This window comes from Cryphonectria parasitica, assembly GCF_011745365.1.
Source record: "Cryphonectria parasitica EP155 unplaced genomic scaffold M406scaffold_1, whole genome shotgun sequence".
NCBI classification, from domain to species: Eukaryota; Fungi; Ascomycota; class Sordariomycetes; order Diaporthales; family Cryphonectriaceae; genus Cryphonectria; species Cryphonectria parasitica.
This window is the reverse complement of record NW_024468909.1, coordinates 1,397,932-1,424,311: the sequence shown is the minus strand read 5'-3', so window position 1 is coordinate 1,424,311 and position 26,380 is coordinate 1,397,932. Positions and strand designations below refer to the sequence as shown.

At 54.5% G+C, this 26,380-nt stretch overlaps 8 protein-coding genes across 8 annotated transcripts; 3 read left to right on the top strand and 5 right to left on the bottom strand.

Moving 5' to 3' along the window:
• Positions 1–528: 528 nt before the first annotated feature.
• On the bottom strand, positions 529–1,318 carry M406DRAFT_320071 (uncharacterized protein). Its single transcript, XM_040919342.1, has 2 exons — positions 1,196–1,318; positions 529–1,067 (listed from the first exon to the last, which is right to left on the bottom strand). The coding sequence occupies exons 1-2, from the start codon at positions 1,277–1,279 to the stop codon at positions 765–767; spliced, it is 387 nt and encodes a 128-aa protein (XP_040780783.1). The 5' UTR covers positions 1,280–1,318; the 3' UTR covers positions 529–764.
• Positions 1,319–3,819: 2,501 nt separating this feature from the next.
• Positions 3,820–4,796, bottom strand: M406DRAFT_248854 (1-acylglycerol-3-phosphate O; the record flags this gene model as incomplete). The annotated part of the gene is made up of 2 exons (XM_040916566.1): positions 3,820–3,995; positions 4,082–4,796. The coding sequence occupies 2 exons, from the start codon at positions 4,794–4,796 to the stop codon at positions 3,820–3,822; spliced, it is 891 nt and encodes a 296-aa protein (XP_040780782.1).
• A 1,075-nt stretch (positions 4,797–5,871) lies between these two features.
• M406DRAFT_86630 (uncharacterized protein) lies at positions 5,872–8,557 on the top strand. Its single transcript, XM_040926082.1, has 4 exons — positions 5,872–6,915; positions 6,993–7,417; positions 7,499–8,102; positions 8,145–8,557. The coding sequence occupies exons 1-4, from the start codon at positions 6,174–6,176 to the stop codon at positions 8,327–8,329; spliced, it is 1,956 nt and encodes a 651-aa protein (XP_040780781.1). The 5' UTR covers positions 5,872–6,173; the 3' UTR covers positions 8,330–8,557.
• Positions 8,558–9,469: 912 nt separating this feature from the next.
• On the bottom strand, positions 9,470–13,032 carry M406DRAFT_348893 (uncharacterized protein; the record flags this gene model as incomplete). Its single annotated transcript, XM_040922431.1, has 4 exons — positions 12,941–13,032; positions 12,418–12,478; positions 12,125–12,253; positions 9,470–12,062 (listed from the first exon to the last, which is right to left on the bottom strand). The coding sequence occupies exon 4, from the start codon at positions 12,017–12,019 to the stop codon at positions 9,470–9,472; it is 2,550 nt and encodes an 849-aa protein (XP_040780780.1). The 5' UTR covers positions 12,020–12,062; positions 12,125–12,253; positions 12,418–12,478; positions 12,941–13,032.
• A 1,002-nt stretch (positions 13,033–14,034) lies between these two features.
• Positions 14,035–14,897, top strand: M406DRAFT_33554 (Putative ADP-ribosylation factor family protein; the record flags this gene model as incomplete). Its single annotated transcript, XM_040921055.1, has 5 exons — positions 14,035–14,093; positions 14,184–14,294; positions 14,366–14,382; positions 14,456–14,601; positions 14,685–14,897. The coding sequence occupies 5 exons, from the start codon at positions 14,035–14,037 to the stop codon at positions 14,895–14,897; spliced, it is 546 nt and encodes a 181-aa protein (XP_040780779.1).
• Positions 14,898–19,671: 4,774 nt separating this feature from the next.
• Positions 19,672–20,395, top strand: M406DRAFT_354147 (uncharacterized protein; the record flags this gene model as incomplete). Its single annotated transcript, XM_040922841.1, has 1 exon — positions 19,672–20,395. A coding segment is annotated over exon 1 (678 nt), but the record flags the coding sequence as incomplete, so codon positions are not given.
• Positions 20,396–22,495: 2,100 nt separating this feature from the next.
• Positions 22,496–23,127, bottom strand: M406DRAFT_66279 (uncharacterized protein; the record flags this gene model as incomplete). The annotated part of the gene is made up of 2 exons (XM_040924988.1): positions 22,496–23,028; positions 23,091–23,127. The coding sequence occupies 2 exons, from the start codon at positions 23,125–23,127 to the stop codon at positions 22,496–22,498; spliced, it is 570 nt and encodes a 189-aa protein (XP_040780777.1).
• Positions 23,128–24,015: 888 nt separating this feature from the next.
• On the bottom strand, positions 24,016–26,011 carry M406DRAFT_325298 (uncharacterized protein; the record flags this gene model as incomplete). Its single annotated transcript, XM_040919968.1, has 3 exons — positions 24,016–25,230; positions 25,590–25,742; positions 25,925–26,011. 3 exons carry the CDS (start codon positions 26,009–26,011, stop codon positions 24,016–24,018), a joined length of 1,455 nt encoding a protein of 484 aa, XP_040780776.1.
• Between the last annotated feature and the right edge of the window lie 369 nt (positions 26,012–26,380).

Sequence of the window (26,380 nt, the reverse complement as noted above, 5' to 3'; positions counted from 1 at the left end):
GGAGGGAGAAGAGAGAGACGAGGTTGAGGGGTATCATGTATGTATTTGACTTATCGTGAGTAACTTTAAAAAAGTAGATAGATATCCGTTACTGTTTCTGTTTGTGGTTCTTTTTTTCCCTTTTCTGTTTCTTTTTATCTCTCCTCCACTTAGCCAGAGATTAGAGAAGCTCATCCCGTATAAAAGTGAACCCCAATTGCCCATCCAATTCCGTATCTGCGATATCGATGACTGGATGCCGAGTAAAGTCCATGAGCGCTGTATAGTGCTGTGGTGGTAGTGAGGTAGAGCTTCCCCTCTTCCCCCTGCCCCCTCCCCCCCCTCCAAAACCCCGCCATTCAGCACCGGTCGAGGGCCGACCCCACTCCACACAGAGGCCCGGCAGCTGGCAGACAAAATAAAAACATGGGTCCCTAACGTCATTGAGGACAGGGATCCCGCTGCGACAGAGAGAGAAGTGCTTGGACGGGTTCCCCCCCCCTGCAACCCTCCTCTATCCCAAACGGTCGAGTCGCCATCCAATCTCATCCTCCCCCTTCTGCATACACTCTTTTCTCTTCCACCCTGTGCATTGCATTGCATTGCTGCATACCACACTCAATTTCACTCGCAACTCTCTCTGTCACTCACACACACACACACACACACACACACACACACACACACACACACACACACACACACACACATACATGACAAGGGGAAAGGGGGGGGTGGGGTGTGTGGCCGCGCCTCCATCGACGAGAAGAAAACCCCCCTCTACCTCAGATCTCAGGCGTCGCACCGCTGTAGCAAGTAAACGACTCGATGAGGTTGTTCCAGCCGCCGGCCGTGAAGTTGGTCTTGGCTGTTGTGTTGTAGGAGACGGCGCCGTAGGTGCAGCCTTCAGGGGACTTGCAGATGCCGCCGCAAGAGAACAGGTACGGGTAGCAGTAGAACTCCTCGCCGTCGGGTGCAAAGGTCGAGGTGTTTTGGTAGTAGGGGGCTGTGAGGTTCGTGCACTGGCCTACCTCTGCCACGAGGTGGGTGCACTCGCCTGTTGCGTTTATGCCGTTGCAGATGAGGACCTGGTTCGAATGCAGATGTGAGTACTAAATAGGATGTTGCAGCGGCGAGAAGTGCTGTGTTTGTGTGTGTGTGTGTGTGTGTGTGTGTGTGTGCGAAGGGAGAAAGAGGGGGGGGGGGGGAGACTTACACCGCCGACTTGACGCTTGAGGATGGGGGTGGCTACGGAGAGCACAGCGGTCATGAGGACCGTCATGTAGGCGAAGAAGTGCATGTTGACTTTTTGGTAGGAGACAGTAGAAGTAGCAGGCTTGGGAAACAGAAGTAGCCGCAGGAGATTTTGGGACGAGAGAAGAATTGGTGAGACAGGGCGGGACCGACTTCAAATATATAAACTCCGTGTCCCGAAGGTGCGAGCTGTGCAAATGGGGAAAAGAAACTAATGTAATCCGTAGCCCAGGTTTCTTTCAAGGTTACTCACACACACGCACAATGCGCACACAGACAACAAAAAGATAAAGATGGGACGAAGTGGGTATCGTAAGACACGCAGGATCGTGAGGCGAACAGGAGAGAAACAAGGGCCTGATGGGATCGTGCATATATCCGGAGGCTGGCTGCAGATAGGTTATTTGTGGGAAGACGCTTGCAACGCACCTATGGCATCCAACGACAGGACCTTTTTTTCTTTTCTTTCCTTTCCTTTCCTTCCTTCCCATCTTTTTTTATACGAGAAAAAGAAAGATGGAGGGAGAGTACTACATGAATCTACTACAGTATGTACTCACTAGCATGCACAAACACGATCAATGATCACCAATTCTATTCAGAATCAGGATAGTAACATCATAAACGCGTGAGGATAGCATACTAGTAAGGACCCTTGCTCCCTTTTCTCCCCCACGAAACCCCCCTTTCTTTGCTCGTCTGTTCTTTTTCTTTTCGTTTGTGTGACGTGACTACTCGGCTACTCAAGTATTGTGTACTGTACTAGGAATCCCTCGTCAATCATCTTCCCAGCTAAGGAGATGGGGGACCGGGGTGGCCACACACAAGAAAACGGCTGGGCCGCCAGACTATGCTCGTTGAACCCGGTGAAGATCGGAATTTAAAAGGGTACTGCGCTGAACAAAATCCAACGAGAAAGGAAAAAAAGGGGGGGCTCGATGGATGGGACAGACGTCACCGACCCATCAACCCTTTCCTTTTGGTGTTTGTCCAGTCACGGAAACCTTAAAGATCGACAAGCCAAGGGGGGGGGGGGGGCCGGTCCCCTTTTTTTTTTTTTTTTTTTGCAGGTCCCTCACTTTGTCGCAATCCGAGAGGACAACAAAACAGCCCACGCCCATGATAAGAGACCAGGGAGGACCAAACACATTTCTGGACGCGGGACGAGAATTGCAGAAAACAGGCGCTTTTCTCTCGTACTGCAACACAGCAGTAGTAAAAAATTGATGCAGGTCAGCCTTAGCTTGGCGCAGATACGGGATACGAAGAGGGCTGATCAATCCTCTTCCGCCCCTCCCTCCCCCCTTGGCCAACGTGCCCGAGGAACAAGGAGTCACACGTCATGACAGCGGCCAACTCTCTCTCTCTCTCTCTCTTACGTTGGCATGTTGGTTCTGCTATTATACAATGTAGTCACTCCTTGTTACCTCTGTTTCCACCACTTTCTTCCTTGTAGTAGCCCGTGATTGTTCCTTCGTCAAGGATGACCAGGCTCGTCTCTGTCATTCGCACCTTGTAACCGGGTTTCTTTTGATCTCTCGTTTCTACTATAGTACCTTGCTACTACCTTTTGCTGCCAGAACGACGGACTGGGGGAGGGGGATCCTCGCAGCTTTTTTTCTTTTGTCAGATTGCAGGATCGCAGCCCTGGCATGCGCGGACGTCAGTTTGTCTCTCGAGAAACCGGTGAAACGGTGTCTCAGGGTTTCGTTAGGTATAGCACAAAAAAGTTCCGTTGAAGCTTACAGCGCACGGCACACACGCAAACCCCCTTCTCTTGGCGCCTCTTCAGTTTTTTGGGAATGCACGGCAGTGATACAGTGGTAAAAGAAGAGGTGCTAACGAAACGATGATGTCGATTGCAACCCCACTAGGCAGCGAGAGGTTGTCCGTTGGACCGACCCGGCGTACCCCTCTCCTCTTGATTCACCCTGCTTTGGAAGATCCACAGTCGATCTATTGAATACATATATAATAGTACTTCTGCTATTGCTCGGATGCCCCCTTCGTTGGACCATTCATGGCCGTCTAGGCCAGGGCATGTGCCGCTGGCGTGGGCATCGTCCGAGCTTGTCTCAAGAACCAAGGGCCGTTTGATGTTGCTTCGGCTCGTATCCAACACACCCACACACACACATCGATGAATTATTAGTTAGACTCTCTCCTGCTAGTCTCCAAGCCATGATCAGATCCGGTAAGAAGCTGCCTCTTGTCTTTCGCCCGTGCCATTTCTCTCAGTCAAACGCGCCGTAAAAACGAAATGCGTCTTTGTCTATCGAGGGGTATCAAGATGCTAGGAGCTTCTCTTTCTTTTACTCCCTCCTGTCTTTCGCAGCTATGCAACGGGTCCGGCATGTGATAATCTCCTCTCTCTTCATGCTCCTGTAATCGTCTGTTATTGTCCGGGTAATGCGTCTAGGTCATCTTTGAATATAGGTACTCTCGGCTGGTCTCGTTGCTGACCGAGATCTAGTTTAGATGTGATCTTGCCGTCAGTGAGGGGATCTTCAAGATGGCAAGAACTGAAAACCCGTGCTGTCTGGTAGGTGTGCGCCTCTGTTAGGCTGTCGCTGTGGTCGGCATTCCTCATTGCTTCAGGTCGACACCACTAGCTTTCGCTGTCGATGCTGGTATGGGTGCCTCCTGACCACGGGCTTTATATGTGAGGTTGATAATCTCCTTCAGCATCAGCTCCCGCGTCCTCGTACAGAGTGCATCGACATCCGCTGTGGTCAGACCGGTGGTCTGAATAGGCTCGAGAACTACACACAAGGCAAAAATAAGGTCAGCTTCGCCGCGCCATGCATTCTGATGGCGTCTTTCGCCTTTACCTCGGGATAAAACCTACCTTTGCAGGGGATCCGGCCCGATTCGAAGACATAATCCTTGGGGTGCAGCACGTGGCTATAGTTGGCGGCCACAACAGGCACGATCGGGACCTGCGCCTGGACGGCCAGGTGGAAAGCACCCTTCTTGAAGGGCAGCAGCATGGGCTCCTTGGCATAGCTCCGGGTACCCTCGGGGAACATGTACACGCTCTGCTTCATCTTGGTCATCTGGTCCGCAGCGCCCTTCATGGCCTCGCGCGCGTCCTTGCTGTTCTTGCGGTCGATGAAGATGGACCCGCTCAGCGTCATGAACCAGCCCAGGAACGGCGTCTTCTTCAGGCTGCTCTTGGCCGTCACGCTGCAGTACTTGGGGAACATGCACCCCAGCATGAGCACGTCGAGCTCTGTCTGGTGGTTGCCGAGGAAGACGGCCGGGCGCGTCTTGTCCAGGTAGCCGTTGGGGTCGATCACCTCAAAGGTGACGCCCGTGGTCGCGGCCATGATGTACTTGAAGCAGCGCGCCGTGGCCCATTGCGATATCTGCCTCTGGCCCAGGATGCCGAGGACGATAGAGGCGGCAACGCCGTACAGCGTACAAAAGACGAGCGAGATGTAAGAGGCCAGACAGCGGGCGGCGAAGCCTGCCTTGGAGAACATCGGGGAGAGTGCGTAGAGGACTATCGTGAGAGCAGTGTAGCCTCCCAGGAAGTATCCCAGGTAGGTCAGGAAGGACATTGCTCAAAGTGGTAGAGATAGGAAGCAGTGGGTCGGTCGTCTTCGGAGAGGAGGATTTGCTAGGGGTTCTTGGAGTACCGCCCACAGGTCAGTTATATAAGGCCAAAACTCTGGGTTCTGATTCGGCACATGACCCCCTCCAATTAGTGCAGGGGAGACGGGGGAGAAGCATGTGAAATCTGTAAAATACCTTGTCTGTCGAACGGCTCTGGTGGGAACACCGGTTGGCGGTGGTGGTCAACTTGGTGTGGGCCCTGATCAGGGAAGCACAAACAGGTTGTCTGATTGAAGCCAAGTTCGTTTGTTAGCTGGCCTGTCGCTCTCAGCTTGGGGCAAGCTCAGGTCAGGTGCGAAAAGAGAGTTGTGGGTGTGTATGTGTGTGCGTGCGTGCGTGCGTGCGTAATGGCGAGGGATGCGTCAAGTCGGTCAGCTGGCACATTTGGCGCAGGTGGTGCACTTTGAGGACTCGATGGAGAAGATCATCAAATGACCCCACCAAAAAGTTGTCATGGCTGGGGCTGGCACAGCAGTAACTGGCCGAGGTGTCTACTCCCACGGTTTAGCGCTGCCGGTTTGTTGGGGTAGTGGGCAGCACCCCTGTATAGTACAGTACCCTTAGCAGCTCTCTCACCTTTCCCCTGGCTCACCTGGAAAGGCCCTAAGGGACCCGTGACAGTCCAAGCCTAAACGATACATTCGAGGAGAAAGGGGGGGGGGCTTTATCATAGTTTTGAGTCTCGATGCCTCTTACAATATGTACACAGCAGAACATAATTGTAGGTATGTTGAAGCATTTTCTTTCACCAATTCATATTTGCCAGAATCAAAAAGATTATGAATTCTTTTCTTGAACATGCAAAATGTTTTGTATGAGACTTGAACATGGGTAAAAACTTCGGAATCTGTATAGTAGACCCCTCGCTTGAAATCGGGACTGGCTTGGGGTTTGACGTGGGGAGCAAGTAAGCCCATAGTTCGCAGCGTTCTGTGGTAGTGGTGGCCTGACACCAAACCTTATCTGGACGTCACTTCATCCTCGAGGATGAGAGATACTGCTGCACTCTTAAAACCCCTGGTCTCGCAGGAATTACATTGTAACTCTGAATTGTTCTGAACACATTTCTATCTCTCTTGACGACGACAACGACGAATGACAAGGACTTTGTTGTATACTTCTTAAGATCCAACGATTCGCGCTGTGACATCGATTCTGCGACGTCTCTGGCCTGGGTGACGCGACCGCGCAGGCCCTCTCTCTTCTTTAAGATGATCCCATTGCGATAATCGAGATTCGAGACTCGAGACTCGAGACCGCCACCCTTCTTCTCAAACATCGGCCACCCACAATCTTCCAATCGCTCTTTCACATACGCAGCCATGGCAGCACCTCGAAGAGGGCCGCAAGCCCAGTCATCCTCGCACTACAACACCCTTCCCGACCTGCCCTCCATCTCAGCGCTGTTCCTCATCGACTTCGATGTCAAGGCCGGGTACACAATCATATGGAAGCAGTCGATCCCGGGCCTCGAGCTCGAGGGCGTGGTGGAATACAAGAGCCTCCCCTCTGGCCTGCACACCGTCTCCGAGGACCTGATCTACTTTGTCCATGAGGATGGCTACGCCGGCCTGAGCGCCTTTGTCAACGCCCCCACCGACGAGGAGGAATCCCGTCATGCCCGCATGATCGCCGTCGGCGTACTCGTGCCCCTCAGCTATGGGCGACTGGGCAGGGCATGGCGGCATGCGGATGCCCTCAAGGATCTGGCCGCTAAGCTGGCCGTCGACCGCAAGCAGACGTGGGCGCTGGACGAGTACTGGGACTTGTGCAGGACACGGGACCCAAACCATCTGCCTGAGCCCATCAGGGACTCGCCAATGGCATCGCCGGCGCTGGGCAAGAGGGCTCTTCCCAAGGGACACGTGAGGGACAGGTCTGCGTCCGAGGGAGGCGCGCTGATGCAACCTGGGCACAGGCTGTCGCCCTTTCATCCAGCCTGGAGTCTGAACAATCTGCTGGACACTTTTGGACCATTAATCTTCCCCATACAACGAGCAGCTTTGTTACGGAAGCGCATCTTGATCTCTACCCACACGCCCGTCAACGAGGCGTGTAATTTTGGTATGTTTTGTCTTCTCCTGCTTTCCTTCCCAACTATTTATTTCATTGTGGCGCGCCTGCTGACCATGCTCGGAAAGTGTACAATATTTCCGTCCTCGCCAACATACCATTTTCAGTATTCGACCTCTTAGATCCCTCCGCCCCAGCCCAGAGGCTTCGGCCCCTCTTCACGATCGGCGTTCATGATATTCCCTTCCTCATGGCCGACAGCGCCCAAAGGCCAGGCCCGACGCCCGAGCAGCCATCGAACCCACTCGGCAGCGCCAGCTCCGGCTGGGTCGCCTGTACGACCGACAGCATCCTCGCCATGAAAGACGACCTGTGGGACGTCCTCATCACCATGCCCCAGACACAGCCCACCAACACAAAGGAGAAGGTCTGGCCTACCGTCGAGTCCCCCAAAGGCATACCAGTCAAAGCCACCCAGCGCGACCTGCGGCGCTTCCGCACCCTCAAGGCCGGTCTGCGCCGTGTCGCCGCCGCCGCCGCCACAAGCACCGCCGTAGTCGACGAGGACGACGAGCCCACCACAACGAACGGAACCGAAGAAAGATCACCATCATCCGCCGCCCTATACCAACAGCGCCAGCCCCGCCTCTCTACCTCCTCTGTCAAGACAACCTCGTTCCTGCACAACGGTGAGGATTCCCACACCCTCGCCGACGCCGCCGACAAGATCGTCGAGCCTGTGACGTGGGCGGCCCTCGCGTACAGCGGGTTCATATGGTGGGCGTCTGCAGGCGAGCAGAGGCGGTCCGACGAGGCCGAGGAGGCAGCGCACGACAACGGGCTGCTGGCGGATCTGATACCAGGCCCTTCCCCCGGCAACCCGACTCCCCAGCAGAGACGGCCCAGCGGCAGCTTCAACGTTACGGGCATGAGCGGCGGGCTGGGCGAGAGCACAACTTCACTCACCGCGCGACGGGCCACCACCACAGCAGACGGGTCCGCGTCAGCAGGTGGCGCTGGCGCTGGCGCTGGCGCCAGTGTTGATGGCGCAGAGGCAGAAGAGGACCGCGCCAGGGTTGAGCTGGGCATCATCACCTACTTCCACCGCTTCACGGCCACCGTGCTCGGGACGCTGGCCGAGATCGTCGCCGCGACCGACGAGGAGGAGGAGGAGGAGGAGTACAACGACGACTACACAGATCTCGACACCTCGCGGACCCAGTCCGAGGTGGACGAGGGTGAAGAGTCAGAGCGTCTCCTGCCACTACAGGCGGCTCAAGACCGTGTCGCCGCCACTCCCACCGCCGAGGTCCGGGTAGACAGCGATGCGCTCGCGGCCATGGGTCTCGATGTCTGGAGTCACGCGGACGCTGCCTTTGTAAAGGAGATTGTCGCCATGTATTTCGACCGGCAGGCGAGGGTGGAGGGCAAGGGTGTTGAGGTGTGCGGATTGAGGGTCTGTTGAATTGGATGTGATGGATGAGGTTTCTTTTTCCCTTGTCATCTTCTCTACTGTAGTTGTATAGATGTGGGCGCCAGTAGAAAAAGGGTTGGGAGGGGGTGGTTAAGAGCATGGTGAAAGTTGCTTTCGACGAGGCAGCCAGAAAGAAGTTGGAGTAGGAGGCGTACTATGTGAAGAGTACAAGGACATGTAGATGTATAGCCAGCCACCCAATGGCGTCTTTTCCTTCTGCTTCCCCTTCTTTCTGACCAGACAACACACTCTCTTTCTCTCTCTCTTTTTGTGACATCAGCCTTCAACTCGAAGCGTTCTGCCATCATATCATACCACAGCCAATATCTCAAAGATACAACGCATCTGACAAATACCGGCTGAGATTAGTCAAAGTCTAGCTAAGACCTAACAATCATAGGCACACAAAAAAGTTTCCGTTCATGATTCCATCTCCCTGGGACCCCCCCCCCCCTTCAAAAAAAAACTGCTGCACGGGGCCATTCAAGTTTGATTTCACCTTGCCCGTACGTAGCCCAGCCCAGACCTGCTCACCCATAGAGTGTGCTATCTGAAGCTGAGAAAAGGGGCAAAACCCTCATCCGTTATGACCAGGAGCAGGAGCACAACGCGTGCTTGATCAAGAGTTTCCCCGTCCATTGCACACCGTCCTGGCATTTCATCCACCCTCAACCAATGTTTTTTTCTTCCTTTCTGATTCTTCTATACCACATCCGTCAGTGAGAATCCTCCCATCACATAGGTGGACCGACTCCGGACATTCAACAATGCCTCTCCCTTCCAGATCCTGCGTGATACGAGGTAGACTGCTGTGTCTCGAACAAGCAAGGCCTTGCAGTACCATCAACAAGAGCCCCACGGGCTCATGATATCATCAGCTCTGGGGTGACAAGATCGTAGCTCCACCGCTCTCCCACACATGCACGCACCTAACGTGCAACCTCGTCGATTGTACACCGATGCCATCGGCCCACGGTCCACAACCCAAGCCATCAGGGTCAGAAGCAGACCATAGCTGCAGCTTCTCAGCTTATGGAAACCTCTCATCGTGTATATGGTCCAAACGGTTGTCTTTTATCTGGGCGAGGCGGGGGGGGGGGTACCGGAGTAGACCCCCTTGCCAGACAAGCATTAACGGCTCTGGTAAGCAGCGCCCTCGGTGAGGTGCTTCGGGTCCGAGCAGTCATACTGCCAGACAATGGTGTCCATCCACTTACCGCCGTCGCCGTAGCCAATCTTGCGGGCCCTGTCGGTAGTGGAGACGCATGTGAAGGCTTCACTATCCAGGAACTCGGCGTACCACTTGGTGTCGGGATCTGTCTTGCCTTTCGAAGCAGTCTCCAGGAACAGGCGGGAGTACTTTCGAGAATTGAATGGGGCGACATCGCAAGCCTTGTTCTTAGTCGGGTCGTACCAGTCGTATTCGCCCATGGAGATCATCATGGTGGAGCAGCACTTGGTGAGACGGCAGAGGAGAGCTCGTCCGAGACCGTTGCGGCGACTATCGTGGGCCACATAAAGGTACAGACGGCCTTGGAAGCGACCAACGTTGTGGTGGACATCACCAGCGAGGCCCGCGTCAGGGATCGTGATGAATCCGAAGGCCAGAACTTTATCTTGTTCGCGCTTCTCTGGCTGATCTTGGTGGGAATTTCGCTGCATGTATGGCTGCATTCCTTGAGGGCGTGCAGGAACCTCCTTTCGGGCAACAGCCTCCTCAGCTGTTCCGGCAATGACGACAATGAAGGGAGTCTCGGAAACCTTGCACCGCTGAAAGATTCTGCGGATGTCCTGGACCACAAGGGGCTTGGTATCCATGGCTTGAGTGCCGTGGGCCACCTCCCAGTTGTAGATGGTCAGGACCTGTTCAAGGTCTCCGTGCTCAGCCGGGCGCAGGAAGCAGGGGATCTTGACGTAGGTCTGCTCGTAGTCGTCCAAGTTCGCGGATGCCATTGGCACAGAGGGTCCAGCCTGCACTTGCTGGCCCATCTGGCCACCTCTAGGCGCCTGAGCACTGTTGGCCGCCACGAGCTGGGCCTGCGGCTGGGCCTGCGCGGGGACCTGCGCGGGCTGGGGGTTGGCAACGAGCTCGCCGTGCATCTCCTCTGCGTTGTCAAGGCGGCGCTTGTTCTTGGTGTAGTTTGTTGCGCTCTTCAGGCTCGAAGAGTAGGTGAGTCGGCGCTTGGTCTCCTGCGGCTTGATCTCGTCCAGTGGATTCATACACGTCTCGGGGTAGTCCACAGGAGCATTCAGCCAGCCGTTGAAGGTATTCACGTCACAATGTTCGTGACGCTCGATGTTGGAGGTGAGGAACCAGACCGAGGGAAGCTCGTACTTGTTCGTGTTGTCAAGCCACGACTCGACAGACTCGGCAAACCAGGCCTTGCTGGGGCCCCAGGAGTCGTCATCGCTGGCGAACTCCTTGAACTGGCTCTGGTCATACCAACCTTGGCCATCGCCGGTGGGAGCAAGGTTAGACTCGTCGGCGATCTGGCCTCGAATGTCCTTTGTAGGCACATCGCCGGCATCACTACCAGTAAAGTAAGCGACGGGCTCGTCGTCGTCGAAATGCACGGACGAGACGGTATCCGGCAGTGACTGCGACTCGAGGTCATAGTCATGCTTGGGACGCCACTTCTGCTTCACAGGCTGGGGCAGGTGCTCGACCTGTGACACCTTTGTCTGGTGATTGCCCGAGGGCTGGCGATGAGCTTGCTGAGGGATGGGCGCAGGCTGAACGACGCGAGTAGGCTGAACGTTAGCAGGCTTCTTCTGGCCATTGTTGGGTTCCTGCACGTGCATGGCGGTCTCCTGCTGTGTGTTCTTGGGAGAATCGACACGATAAGTGCTCGCAGACAGTCGGGCTCCGTTGTCATGGTGAGGGCTGGCGGTAGTCTGCATCTGAAGCTCAGCCTCGGCCCATCGAGAGGTCTTCATACCCTTTGGTGCAGGACTATTGCCGCTGCGGTCGTTGGTAGGAATGAATTCGACGTCGTGTTGCATATCGTTTGTATAAGACGGGGTGGGCGGGAACTCGCGTTGAGGCGCGCCTTTGTTGTTTGGATAGACTGCGTGCTTTGGAGAGGGTTCGGGGTAGGCACGAGCTGGAGCCGCTGGTGGATGAGAGCTGGATGGCTGTTGATGAGTCGACCGGTTCATGCCAGCGGGGACGACAAGACTAGATGCAGGAGCAACAGGAAAGGAGTCATTGCAGGGGCGACGACTGACAACCTGCACAGCAGCTCCCGAGTGATGCTCCTCAGGCTGGTGGTCGTACGGGTGCTGGGGCGTCTGGGTTTGGGGTCGAGACTCGCCAGGAAACACAGTTTTGAAGCCATAGAAGTTGGAAGCTCGCTCCTCGAGGTACGAGTGGAGACGTTGCTCTTGGGGCTTGGAGACGCTCGCAGGAGCCGTGGTCGATACTTGCGTGTTCAAAAGACCAGTGGCGGGGGTTCCGACTGAACGCTCATCGTCTTGACGGAGCAAGTGGCGAGGTAAACCAGCATTAAGACCAGGCTCAGCTTTACCATGTCCCTTGTTTTTTCTGGCTATGGCATGGTCCTTGAGTTTCTCGAGAAACAGTGCTGTTCCATGGTCGAGATGCCGTTGCCCGTTCCATCCCGGCTGCTCAGGTCCGTCGTCACCATGGGAAGGCTTGCAGAACCGGTGGAAAGGCGCCATGATGATCCTTGTCAGGGAACGAAGGGTATCTGATTTTCCTGGCCTCAGAAACAGACGATTTTATCAGCTCAACTGTTCCAGAAATTGGGAATATCGGAGGCCTACCTGACTGAAGACTGTGGTTGGGTTGAGTGACTCACGAGAGTTACCCAGTCGCCCAGGGCTGATGGTCTATAACAAACTCGACCAGAGAAATTCGTTGCGAACCACAAGGAAGAACTCCTTGGTGACACCCTAATCAAATAGTCAAATAATGTCAGTCTCTGCCAAATTACAGCTTCGGATCACGCCTTTCCCAGCTTCAAGATTCATGAGAAACCTGAGGATCATGGCAGATCTGATCATAGAGAAGGAGGAGAGATAGAAGATGTGCGAATGTCTGATGGGTGAGGACTCACAGGGGAGTAAAAAGAACAGCTGCAAAAGGACAGACCTGGTCACAACAGAGAGAACTGGTATCTGTCAGTACCAGTCAGTAATCAGCTTCATTAGCTGGACTGACTTGAGGACAACCGAGGGGCAAGGGAGCTGCGTAGCAAACAAGAGATACATGACAGTTAGGTAGTTAGGTGCTGAATCTTGTTTAAAGAGGGAGGAATAGATAGATGAGTAGGACGTGTCATGGAATAATTCCATTCGAATCTCGTATGTTTTCTCCACAAGGCTGCTGGGATGTAAAGTGAATGTTTTGTGTGCCTGTTTCTAAAGGAATGAAGCTGGCTTGCTTGAAGGTTCTGGACAGTACACAGGAGTAGAGTAAAGAAGTTCTTATTGCCTTCTTAAGGAGTGTAATAGAGGAGGGGTTGGTAAAATGAACACGTTAAGGTGATGGGTGCTGGGCAATGGTGATGATGGGAACGTGTTGGTGCTGGGTGGTCAACAATGCAAGTGATGAAATCCAGAGATCAGATTGATACATACCAAGGGGGGAAACAGTACTTGATGCTGAAATTGATCAGAAGAAGATGAGGATATCTCAGGAGGACTTTAGTGAGAGAGAAGGGTTGGTGATGCTTGCTGTGCTGCTGAAAAAGAGGAAAGAAGAGAAGGAAGGATGGAGGGTGAAGAAGAGGAAGAAAGAAGTTGTAGGTTCAGACAGACAACAGCAAATTGAAGAAGACCCTGAAATAATTTTCGAGATCCCCGCCTCTTATGTCGCTATGCTGTGAAACTTTCCAGATTTGTTGATTTCGATTTGTGGGAGCTAGGGTGGTCGTCGTCGTGAGGGCTCATCATGGTGTTGGTAGGGCAGACAGCCGTGGTGTTCTGCTGCGAGGATACCCCGCGAGGAAAGAGGTCACCTGAGATTACTCGCGCAAGCTATGCAAGTCCCTTCCCTGGAGGAAATGCTGACGAGCATCGCAGAGTAGTTCTTGAAGTCATTTCAAAGGAGGCCAGGTCTAGAGGAGTTCAAAATTCCATCACTTTGAAGTAAATATTGCGCCCTCCAGACTTGCCAATCTGGAGATGAGCTGGATTTAGGAATTTGAGAGATGTTGTCCATTGCTTCTGGAGTACTTGAGAGTCAAGGCATCCTGGAACTGCTCTTTGATGGCCTGATGTCTAGAATGTCTTTCCGAGGCTCCAATGATCTGCTTTGCAGGCCAGTTCAGCCTCATAATCTGCCTATGTGCTGGTGAAGGCAGCAGGGAGGATTGTCTCCTAAGGGGAATGCCTCGACTATTTGTTGCCTTGATTGACCCTTTTCTATGATTTTGTCAGTCAAGGCATAGCAAGAATCACTTTTACTTCATTCTTTCTTCTTCCTTTTTTGTCTGTGGAGGTTGTGTGCAGGCATACCTGAGCCCATGATGTGTTGAAGTTGCCTATGCAAAATGCCGTCATTGGCGGGCAGCAGGGGAAGCTCTCTATGTGGATCACAGGCATGTGTGTGTGTTGCCCCGAACCCTGAAGGCTAAGGGTGCCCCCTCAGCAAATCACCTGTCCCATCGTTGCCTTCTACCAATCTGCAAACCTGCCTCGCTCAAGACTGCAGCCCTGCTGGCCTGGACAATATGCTTTCAATTTTGAGGAAGGCCAGATTGAAGGACAAAGAACTCAGGATATTGATGCTGTAAGGCAACCACCTGCCCTGTTGTCCAGCCGACAGCCTTTCCCCCTTCCTCCCAAATCGGTCAGCGAGGATGCTGACTATCCCGCCAAGAGGTCTCGATAATGCGGGCAAGACCACCATCGTCAAGAAGATTATGGGCGAGGACGTCAACACCGTTAGCCCGACCCTCGGGTTCATCATCAAAACCATAGACTACGAGGGGTGAGTATGGCGACGACTGCTCCTCCCTTCTCTGAAGTCTTGGGAGAAAAGCGGGCTGACCTTCTGCGCAGGTACAAGTTAAACATCTGTCAGTCTCCGAATGGCCAAAGCTCATCATTATGGGGTAGATACACGGCCTGACCACTCAAGAGAGACTGTAGGGGACGTCGGAGGGCAAAAGACGCTACGGTCATATTGGAGAAACTATTTTGAGAAGACAGATGTGCTGATCTGGGTGGTCGATGCTACGGACCGACTGAGGATTGAGGACTGCAGGGCCGAACTACACGGCCTGCTGCAGGAAGAGGTATGCTGCCGTCTAAATGCCGCAACCCAGCACTCAGGATGACATACATATTACGACAAGGCTGACTCCCAGATGAACAACAGAGGCTAGCCGGTGCTAGCCTCTTGGTCTTTGCCAACAAGACCGACGTTGAAGGGTGCATGACGGGAGATGAGATACTGGAGACGCTGAAATTAAAGCACATCCGAACTCACCAGTGGCACGTCCTGCGGTGCAGCGCCATGACGGGCGAAAACCTCGACGAAGGGCTGGCCTGGGTTGTCCAAGATGCAAAGGCAAGGCTGTTTTTGTATTGAAGCTTGACAGGCGCCGGTGTTCAATTCAACAGGTTCAGAGGAATTGATACCATCGATTGTTTCTCAGGGAGGGTTTTCTTGGGTCCAGACAGCCCTACTGCTGCTGCTCATGCAGGTGCGAAAGTCAGACACCACCACACCTGACGGAGGAATGGTTTCATCCCGCACTGAAACCATGAGTGAGAACGAAACAAGCCGGACAGTGTATGGTACAGTAATTTTGATGTTAGCGTATTTATAGCGGGTCACGCGGCTGAGGGGCGTGCTGGCCCCCCCCTGGCAGGCCCTCTGTGGATCCCCCAACTTCATAAGGCGGACGGTTGTTGCTACACACTTAGGGTCATTTTCAATTGGAACCCTCCCCCCCGGTCCCCCTCATCGCCCTAAGAAGTACGTACAGTGGGCACCTTTAGGAATTTGGATCCAACTCCTAGAGGCCCAAAGTTGGAACACACGGCGCCCAACTTTCGGATCCTTGGCTTGGACGCAACCTGACCTGCATTTGTGCCTCTTGATCAGGCACTGTCATTGGGCTGGTACGTGAACGCTAATGTAAGGTTCGACCGCTCGGTTTTTCTTCTTCCAAACACCAGACTAGAACCTGCAGAAAGAAGATCGTGAGAATTTTCCGTTTTTTCCCTTTCTGGATCTGCGCAAACCTTCAGAGACAATCTATCTGAGCGCGCACCGCCTAAACTGCCCCCGTCACCGCCACTACTGCGCGGCCCATCGGCTCTAGCGTACAGCACATCACAGCAACGTACATAACAAAACATAACACACACACACACGCGGACACGGACACGGACACGGTTGCACGGCTACTACTTTCGTCGTCAGCTGCACTAAGTACTGTTGTTATCGTTGTTGCGTCTTGTTGTATGCGTGTCAATCTCGTGTCACGCCAGTCTCAAGCTCCACAGATCCGATGTCTCTATTGGCAGCCGGAACTATCAGCCGACCCGTCACTACTGCCGCCGCTGCTGCTGTCACTGTCACTGTCACGTTGGATCCGATTGTTCCTCGAAGTCAACAATCCCAGCCACCTGTGCCTGCTGCGCCTGCACCTGCACCCGCATCCTCGCGCCGCCTCCCACGCCCCCTCCTAAGCCCCACGACGCCTCCCGACAATGTCAGACGAGGTCTCGAGCTTCCTTCGATCGGTCGAACAGCTGAACCAGGGACGTGACGAGAATGAGGAGGCCCGCTCCAGGGAGCTTGAGGAAAAGATCCTACAGCAGAGAAGAGAACGCCAGGCACGTCGCGCAGGTACGTTGTGTTGTATGTTGGGAAGAAAAAGAAATGTGACGACTCAGAGACACACACCTCGCCGAGCCGCAATTCGGTCAGGTCTTGGTCGGGTCTTTGTTTTTGTTCGGCCCCCTTCAACTCCCCCCCCCCCCCTTTGACGAGCATCTTTATCCTCTACACCGGGCACGATGGTCCGGGCTTGGACACCGCTTGCTGGAAACCATCCACACCCACCTCGGCCAGGCCGGTGCTGGGTCTTATCGTGCTTGCTTTTCCCACCCATAGTGCTACTACTTCTGCTACTGCTTCTTCTTCTTCTCTTCTCGATCGGTTGCTGACGAGCTGCGCCATGTCATACATGCAGAACGCGCCAGGTCTATATCCCCCCAGAAGTCCTCGCCTGCCAACACCCCACCACCGTCGGCCCGTCGCAAGGACTCAACACCACACGTCGCAGACGCACCACCGGCCTTAGCCTCGTCCCCTATTCCTGATCTCTCTGCTGCCCTGCAGAGCTATACGATTCCGTCTCCGTCAGCCGATCCGATGGACCTGTCGACAGCTCGCTCTCCCACCAAGGAGGCCGAGATGTCCCTCGATCTTGACCTGAAGCGTTCGAGCGCCAGCTACGCATCTCCACCACCCAGCGCCGGCCTGGCGCGGACGCCCACCCTCTCTTGGCAGAGACGACCGACTTCTCAGGGCCCTGGCCCGAGGTCACGACCACTCTCCATGGTCGCGGCCGAGAATGCTGCTGCCCGATCGTCTACTACGCCGCCTGCAGAGAGCACCTCCCCGGACCGAACCCCTACTCGAGACCAGATCTCGCAGGCGCTCGCTTCCAAGGACCCTACATGGTTCCGACAGACGGCAGACCGAGGCGCGAACTCGGCTGCCTACCGAAAGAACCAGGTGGAGGACTCTGACACCGTTGATGTGTCGTCTGGCCGCGCCCAGTTAGCTGGCATGTCGCGACCGACATCTATTGAACAGGAGAGTGATGCGGGCGGCAGAGACCGTCAGGATTCTCGAAGGAACTCGAGAATTGGCCCTTCTCTGCTGCTCATGAGCGAGGCGCAGAAGCTTGGTCCCCCGGCCGATATCCAGTCTGGCAACGATGCATCTGCGCCTACGTCAGGAAGTGCGTCGCCTACTCGACCTGCGTCGCCCACGAAAGGCATGGGCGGGTTCGTCCAAAGCGCCATGATGAAGCGGACAGACAGTGTCAAGAGGTGGAGCGTGACAACTCCTGGCCTGCATCGACATCCGACCGGGGATCGGAGCAGCTACGACAACAAGAGCGGTGCCAACAGTCCAGGACGTGAAACGACCTCGCGTCCTGTCAGCAGATCCAAGGAGAGCACGTCTAGGCCTACATCCAGACCTACATCCAGTCATGCGAAGGATGCACCTTCTTCTTTCTCCACCACCACCACTGACACAACCGCCCCAGTCAAGGAGAGCGTGGCGGCATCGCCCAAGCCAGAGTTGACAGTACCGGAGCCTGAGCCCGAGCAGACCATCCCGACGAGCCCGTCAAGGACAATGGACCCGCGAAGATGGAGTCCGACCAAGAGTTCCTGGCTCGACGCGGCCCTCAAACAGCCTGAGTCGCCCAAGCCCAAGCCAGCCGCCATGAGCAATCAGCCGGCTTGGATGGTCGAGCTGAACAAGGCCAAGGCTGCAAAAGCAAAGACCGGTAGTGCTGATATCGATCGAACGGGCACTTCTACTGTCAAGAAGCACGAGGTCAAGACGGGTGGTCTCGTGCGGCCCGCACCGCTAGGCACAACTGTTAAACAACCAGGTCTTAGCGGCATTACATCACCGTCCATTGGCAGCGACAAGCCCACAACACCAGGCCTGCGCAGTGGTGGTGGGTTCAGCAAGAGCCCCGCTATTGGCACCTCAAGCCCAACCACCGAGAAGCCCTTGACACCGACCCTCCGCAATGGTGGGTTCGAAAAGAGCACGGCGGCTGCCAGCCCAGGTCCGACCACCACTGAGAAACCGTTGACACCAAGCCTCCGCAGTAGTGAATTCAACAAAAGCCCAGCTCTTGGAAAATTGAGTCCTCCTACTGCAGAGCCTGATAGGAGGGGTTCTGTCGCTGGACACGAGCTTGGCAAGGAGAAGCCGGATGCGCCTCCGAAGAAGGACTTCAGAGCGGGTCTGCGCCAGCGAGGAACAACGCTCGGAAATGCTGACAAGGGTGACTCTACCAATGAATTGGCAAACGTTTTTGGCAAATTGCGCAAGACAACAACTCAGAATTACGTCGCTCCCGACGAGCTCAAGGACAACATCTTGAGGGGCAAGTCAGGGCTCAACATTACAGGCGGACCTAGGCCATATACAAAGAAGGACGAGTTCAAGGATGCGATATTGGCGAGGAAGGCAGATTTCAAACAAGCAAAGGAGGAGGGACGGGGTGTCGCAACGAATGCAAAGCCCCCTCAGGAGCAGGTGATCCCGGAGGGTATCGCAAGGAGGGCTACGATCAGTCGGTCCAAATCCATCTCCCACTCAAGAGGCCCCTCTGTTGTGGGATTAGCGCCCGAGGAGCCTGCAAGAGTGCTGGAGCCGTCTAAACCCGTCGAGCCCGCTCAGCCAATGTTTCGGGCTGTCCCTGACGAGGAACCAGCATTGAAAGCAAAGCAGAAGACGGATCCGGTGCCCTTTCCAGCACTATCCAAAGAGAAGAGCATCCCGGGGAAGCTACCGAACAAAATAGGCGGTAACGCTTTGGCAAATCGTTTCAATCCGGCCCTCGCTGGCTTGCTGGCACGTGGGCCGCCCGGAATGGGCGGTACGACAAATGATGTTCCTGGTACCTCTTCAAGAGCAACAAGAAGCACGTCAGATACGGGAAACGAACCGGGCCAAGGTCCCCAACTGACACACATGACCAAGAATCGTGCCCGTGGTCCTCGAAGAAAGGCTCCTGCGGCAAGTAAATCGCCTGCTTCAGGTGCCGGAGAGCCCGCTGCTGCAGACTTGGCTCCCAAAGATGAAGCGGCTGTGGCGAAGGAGTCTGAAGAAAAAGACCCATCGCCACCAGTGCCGCCAGCAGAATCAGCTGCCGTTCAGGATCAGTCAACAGCCTCGGCACCGGTCGTATCGCCAAAGCCTTTGGTAGAATCTCCCATAAAGTCCCCCATTGAGCAAGCTCCAGTCGCGGCAGCGGACAAGCCGCGCGGCAGTGGCATCAACTCACTGGTGGATTCCTCAAAGAGGAGATCCGAGGAGCAACGACCGGTGTCCTCTGGATCGAGGAGCGCGTTGAACATGGACTCCACGAAACCAAAGGCCGGGCCAGGTTCCCCTAACAAGATCTTTGAGCAAGTTGCTGCTATTGCTGCGAAGACACAACCCGTGGAGGAAAAGAAAGCCGACGAGCCAACTTCGAGAAGTCCCTCTCCCCGGAAGTTGGACGCGAGGAGGATGTCAAGGTTCTTGGACGAGTCAAGTCTGCCATCTCCAAAGAACGAGCCCGAGCCTACGAAGCCTATATCTCCTGTGAGGAAATCCTTCGGAGGCCCTCCATCACCGGCAAAAGTGTCAAGTATGGAGAAGGTCGATTCGCAGCCGACCATGTCTGTGAAGAATGGTGCAGCCGTCTTCGATCGATCGATCACATCCCCTAAGCCTCAGGAGCTGGAGGAGAAGAAGCCTGCACCGCCTCCCAAACCTGCTTTAGAACCACTAAATCTGCCTCCAACATCCCCTTCCAAGACGATTCCGGCAAAAACCGTACCGATCGAGCCCGTTGCAGCTGCGAGCCCGTCCCCATTGACATCGCCCACACGCTCTCCTTCCAAGAGCGGCTCAGATGTTTCTGCCATGCTAAAGGATTTCTTCGGCAATGAGCGACCCAGGCGAGAGTATCGCGCAGACGCTGCCGAGATCTTGATGAACCGACCCAGGAGCGGATCCACCGTACAAACGCAGAAGGCGCAGCTCTACCAGATCACGGAGCAAGGCAAACGAGTTCCCGTGCCGAACCACCATGAGCGCGTGCTTTTTGAGCGTGAGATGTATCTCTGCTCACACACTTTCACCAATGCTGCGCGCAAGAAGGTTCAGGAGGTATACTTCTGGGCAGGCGACGAGGTTCCGTTGTCGGTGATCGAGGACGCACAAGTCTTTGTGAACCGTGAAGCGAGGTCACTGGGCGGGACACTGATCAAGATGTCCCAGGGCAAAGAGACGGCCGAGTTCATCCAGGCACTCGGTGGTATTATCACCATTCGCCGCGGCTCTAGCAACAAGTACGACTCACTCGCACCAAACATGCTCTGCGGACGTTCATTTCTGGGCCAGATCGTCTTCGATGAGGTGGACTTTGCGCCGTTGACGCTGTGCTCTGGTTTTCCCTACATCGTGACCCAGTCGGGCAAGTGCTACTTGTGGAAGGGCAAAGGGTCTGGCATTGACGAGCTCAGCTGCGCAAGGCTGATAGGCATGGACTCTGCGCTGATGGGCGAATTGATCGAGGTCGAGGAGGGCAAGGAGCCAGAGGAGTTCTGGGGCTTGTTCGACGGCAAGAAGAAGATGAGCTCTGCAGATCACTGGAGACTGAAGCCGAGTTACGATAAGTACTGCGGACGGCTGTTCTGCTCCGATGCAGCCGATCCCAAACAGGTACGTAATTTTTCTTCTTTCTTTTTTCCTTTTGACATCTATCTGCATGCCCACCATACTGACTTGCACTCCAGATCAACGAAATCAACCCCTTCAGCCAATCCGATCTCTCATCAAGCAAGGTTTATGTCCTCGACGCCTTCTTTGAGATGTACATTATCGTCGGCAAGAACGCGCAGTCTGAATATGCCTCATTCCACAACGCACTCGACTTCGCGCAGGAGTACGCCATCCTTGCCGCCGGTATGGAGGACCGCCCGTTTGTGCCGGTTTCGACTGTGGTCCTAGAAGGCATCCCGCGGGATATGAGGAGCTGCTTCCGCAAGTGGCGGGACGACTTGAGTCCTACCCGGACGGCGCCGAGCAGCACTTCGAATGCTGCTGGCCAAGGTGTTGGAGGGCGGCCATCTGCCTTGAAGCGGACGAGGAGTTTGAAGATTGTGTCACTCGGACAGGCGTTGCAGGTGCTGGGCAACTCGTGATAGAAACTCCATTACTTGAGAGCGATGATAGGACGGTATGGGGAGCTCTTTGAAAGAGATGATAGAGGCGCGGCGAATGTTTTTTTTCTTTTGAAGCGTTCACAGCTCGAATACCCGCCCGTACTCGATCACAACAGCGAGGAGGGCGAGCTCGAGCTGGATGTTACAACTTTTCGCATGCATGGCGGGCGCGCATACAGATTAAAGCGAAGTATAACGGCGATGGTGCATCAAGGCGTACTGTATCTATGTACAAGTGGCTTTATCTTTGTTCGTCACGGTCACATCTTTGGCGGCGGTGGATTGGAGGGCAAGTGTTTCGTTGGGGTGGCTTGCTTGTGCTACTTCGTCATATACCTACTTGCATTGGCGGGGAAGGGAGGCAATGATGTGCGACATAGGGAGCGACGAATAGATAATTCAATAAAGGAACACTATTTGATATTTGATAGCTTTCAATGGGGGCCGACACCTCGAGGTTCCTTTTATGGGTTATTCTTAGAGGACCTACTCGTGGCCGCGTCCTGACGGTCACAATGTCTTCCCCGATCTCTGTCTTGGTTGTCTCGCCTCGTGTGGGCGGAACAGGGTATCACTTCTACTCCCAACTCCTTGAACTTTACTAAAATTGCAATCGAAGAAGGGCAGGGACTCGGTTCCTCTGATCTGAGTAACCATGCCGTGCTGTACGGCCACCGACTTCATGCTCCGAAGGCGTGGTCACTTTGTCCCCGGTGCTAATTGCCACCCTCTTTTTTTTTTCCTTCTCTCCAGGCGGAGTCCACAGCAGTGGACCGAGAGTCGTTTGATGGCAACCAGAGCGACCTCTCTGACCCCTCCTCGTCTTGCGTAGTTGCTGTGAGGGGAAATGTCGACTGCGTGTAATCCTAACAGCGATCAACGAATCGCCGCCCGTGGATGTAACAAGCTGGCGTGGACATGCCCCTCCCGTGGTATCACCACCTGCCGTGAAGTGAGTGCGCGCCCATGGCATGGTCTTCCGAGAAAAGATGAGCCTGTGTAGGCCAACCGCATGCCTGGCCTCAAAAAGACATACATACGGGATGGCAACCGTCAGTCGGAAGGTTGGCAAGAATCCCACGACTCGGCACACGCACGAGACATTGTCCCTTCTCCATCACCCATCCATTTTAACGGAACATAGCCTGCAGAGAAGTGATGTGCTCTGGAAGGATAGAGCCAAACCCGTCCTCCTCCTCTTCACTGCGGACCCTCCGCCTTAGGAGGCCACTCCCCTCCCGTCCCCACCACGACCCGAGCCACATCCTCCCGCAGCTCCGGGTTCGCAGTCGCAATCTCGCGTGCCAAGATGTCGCGGAACGAACCAAAGGCCCCCATCTTGCCCTTCATGAGCTGGTTCTTGCGGCGCACCAGCTCGACGAACTCGCGCGTGTAGATGTCCGGGTTGCGCCCGCCGTCGACGTAGGTGATGAGCTCGCGCGGCACCTCGGACAGCGAGCCGGCGGCTCCGGCCTCGGCGGCTAGGGTGTGGACGGCCTGTAGTGCGGAGGAGAGGTGGGTGAGCTGGGCGGCGAGGACCTCGCGCGTCGGTGGCGTGGTGTTGGTGGTGGAGGAGGAGGACGAGGAGGGGCCGCTGCTGGTGGTTGGGGGGAGGCGCGAGGGGGTTGCGTTGCCGTTGGTGGCGGTGGTGGTGGAGGGCCCCGTGTTGGCGTCATAGGTGGCGACCTGGATCATGGTCTCGTAGAGGATCTGCAGGATCATTTTGAGCTGGCCTGGGGAAGGGGCAGCCTTGGTGAGCATGTGAGGAAGAGGAGGCGAGGGGAGGGTGACTTACGCTCGACGGCGTTGTGGTCCGGCTCTATGGGCGCCATTGTTGCGTCTTGTGTGTTCTGAGGAAGCTAAGAGAGTACGACGTATCTCCAGGCTCGACAGCTGTAATAGGAGATAATTCTCAGTGGAAAGATGGAGAGGATTAGATTGGGAAGTCTGGTTGATGCTGTATTACTTTGTAGGGTTGAAAGTGGTTGTTAGCTGCAAAGGCATTGTACCAATAGTACTACAAGAACGGGTTGTGTGGAGTTGCATGCAAGGAGCTGGGGTGGTGCACTACTTGTCGACAAGGATATCCCTGCTGCCCTAAAACCCCTATAAGACCTCTTGACGTCTGTATTTATTTGCATGTGTTTTGTAAGAGGCCTTGGACTTTACCGTCTAGAGCTTTGGTGGTGTAAGTTTTGAAGGCCTTTGAGATGTAAAAGGTATCAAACTTGGGTTTTAGAAAGTTGAAAATATGGGGAGGAAAGAGATGGGAGAAGGAGAAAGTAATGGAAATAAGGAAAAAAGGAGACGCGGGAAGGGGTCTTCTTCATACGAGCCAATGTGCTGCCATATCATGTGCCCTGGAGAACGACGTCAACTTTACAGCCGTTGATTATTCGTTCTTAAATTGACTTGCTGAACGTAGTAATTCGTTCACTTTCCTGAAGACAACCAAGTAACTGTTGATTGTTTTCTCTGTGAGCCAGGGGGCTCGCTCCGTCCTCCTGTTGTAATTAATAGCTATCAGGTACACTTCTCTGTTGCAGTCCGAGCTGCGACGGAATTTGAGGATATAACTCGGACCACACGAGACATATCCCGAAACGACGATACTTGAATTGTTTTTGTTTTTTTTTTCTCTTTGCAAGGGCTCACGCGCCTTTCATACTATTATAATATTAAATAAACGATACTCACAACGATTATGAAACAATACGAGGTCAATAGAATCCAAAAACCCTCTTCAACTGGTCTTGAAACGTCGGTGGCCTCCTCCGTGAGTTCTCACCCGGCCCATCTGCACCAGCACGCCAGTTGCTGCTGGAAGACTTCACATAGTTGACAGGATCTCCCGAACCCTTGTCTGCATGGCTGTGAGACCTTGTGTGGCCGAGTGCTTGCTTTTGAGTGGCCGAAATTGCTTCGGCAGCACTGTGCTGGGGCAGCGTCGAGAATGGTAAGCGTTCCTCGTCATCGATCTCGTCGGCGCTTTTTCGGCTACTGTCCAAAGAGGCATTTGATAACAGTGGATGGTTGTCGACGCGTCTAAGGAAAGGCGAGAGGACTCTTGCATGGTGTTCATTCGCCTCTCCCGGTGGCGAGCGGATGGGCGCGGCAGACGATCTGACGTTTCTTGGAATGGAAACGTTGTATTCATCTAGATACTCAGCCGACTCGGATGGCGACTGGGCCGTGTTTCTGAGGAGTGATATAGGCGATAACGAGCCTCGTGAATTGCTGCCGAACCGGACATGCTTGGCCTGACCTGCACCAAACCTGGTGTACGACGGTCGCTGAACAGGTTCTTCGGCGATCAGGGTAAAGGGACGGGACTTCTGAGCAGGTGTGAGAGGAGGTGAATAGTTGAGAGCATTCGGACGTACAGGAACAATGTGCGGAGGAACTGGTGGCGGCAATGAGTCCTGTTCGTCGGTATCTAAGCTGACGGACTTGAGATTGGGTTTGGAGAGGAGACTGTCAAACACAGATGCAGGGTGCTCGAAGCGAGCCTGTTCACTCCGCCTATAGCTGGGGAGATACTGCATCCATTTTGGAATGGGTTTCGCCGCGCTGGCCCGGAAAGCAGGCTCGCCAAGGGGATCGTGCGAGGAAACGTAGATGGGAGATGGCGTGCGTCGAATATTTCCAGCAACCCGCTGAGGTGAATTGCAATGGCCAGCGGCCGTTGTCCGCTGATCTTTGTGCCTCGCCTCCCATCTCCGCCTCGAGAGCCCGCCGTCGAATCCCTCAATCCTGTCCAGGGCCAGAGGGATCAAATGTTCGTCGTCACTCGAGCCAATCCCAACATCCTCGACACACTGAGCACAAAGTGGGATCTCTTCAATCTCCTTACCTTTACTCTTTCCAAACATGTTTCCATCTCCCTGCCTTTCATCATCGGCAAGGAGATCCTCAACCTTCACGCCTTCCAAAATCTTTTTATCCCCACACATCAAACACCCATAGCATGCCTTATGCCAGAAACACCAGCCTAAGCTCACGCACTCATCGCCGCGGAACACAATCTCTCCGCATACCCAACACACAGCGAGATCGAGTAGCGCGCTGTAACAAGTCTGACAAGCGAGGCGTGCACGACGGCCGACGACCCTGCTGGGCGTGGTGGCGGATTGATGTGGGCGCCAGCAGAATGTGCAAAGAAAGGTATTTGGGTGCGCGGGAGGTGAAGATGATGGAAACTCGGGAGGTGGAGAGACTGGAGACTCCTGGTGACGCCAGTGCGCCTCGCCATTCGTGTTGTCGTGCTGAGGGAGGCGTGCGTCCGTTTCCTTACAAGTCCGAGATGCAGACGGTATGAATGGATCGAAGCGAGGATCGAGTCTGATAGTGCTCCTGTCTGGAGCATCGTGATCTGTATCAGGGCGATGGTATCGTGGTGGCACGTCAGCCATAGTAAGGGAGTCTGGCCACGAGCGATAGGTTGGTGCTGTGGAGAGTCTAAGCGAATGTGTAATGAAATCATAAACGACTGTTGAGGACCGCAAGACCAAATTCATGATATTGGTCCCTTCGTGGAGTGAGTGGCCTCTGCCGGTGCAGAGAAAGGACCATATCCGCGGAGGTCGTCTCCAGTAGCGGAAAAGAATTGCGGCCCATCAGCAGTCGTACCTGCCACAGCATACCACATTTGAAAAGCAGAACGAAGGACATGAGAAGGAGGCAGCCTGCCTCGGAGGCTCTGTTGGGCGCATCCATCGCAAAGCCTCAAATGAGCTGAAATAAATATGAACAATAAGCCTGAAGCACCAAATGTCGCCTTCATGATTTCGGTTCTGTGTTTACGATCCTACATAGGCCATGGCGGTCTTGTGTGGTCCTCCTCGATCTAATCAAGCATAAGAAGCTATCATCAACACCGGACCATCTGCCTTTTCTCCTAAGACTCCTTTGGCGTCCTGGTGACATCACGACAAAACTCCCATGTTAATTGCCAAATCCATCCTGAATCCTGTCCAAACGCCTCAAACGATCATCAGCATGCCGAAATGCAACCCGTAGCCCTGTATCTGAAGAGGTGCAATGCAGAGCAAGACGAGTGTGGTGGGGGGCAAGAAGACCACTCGT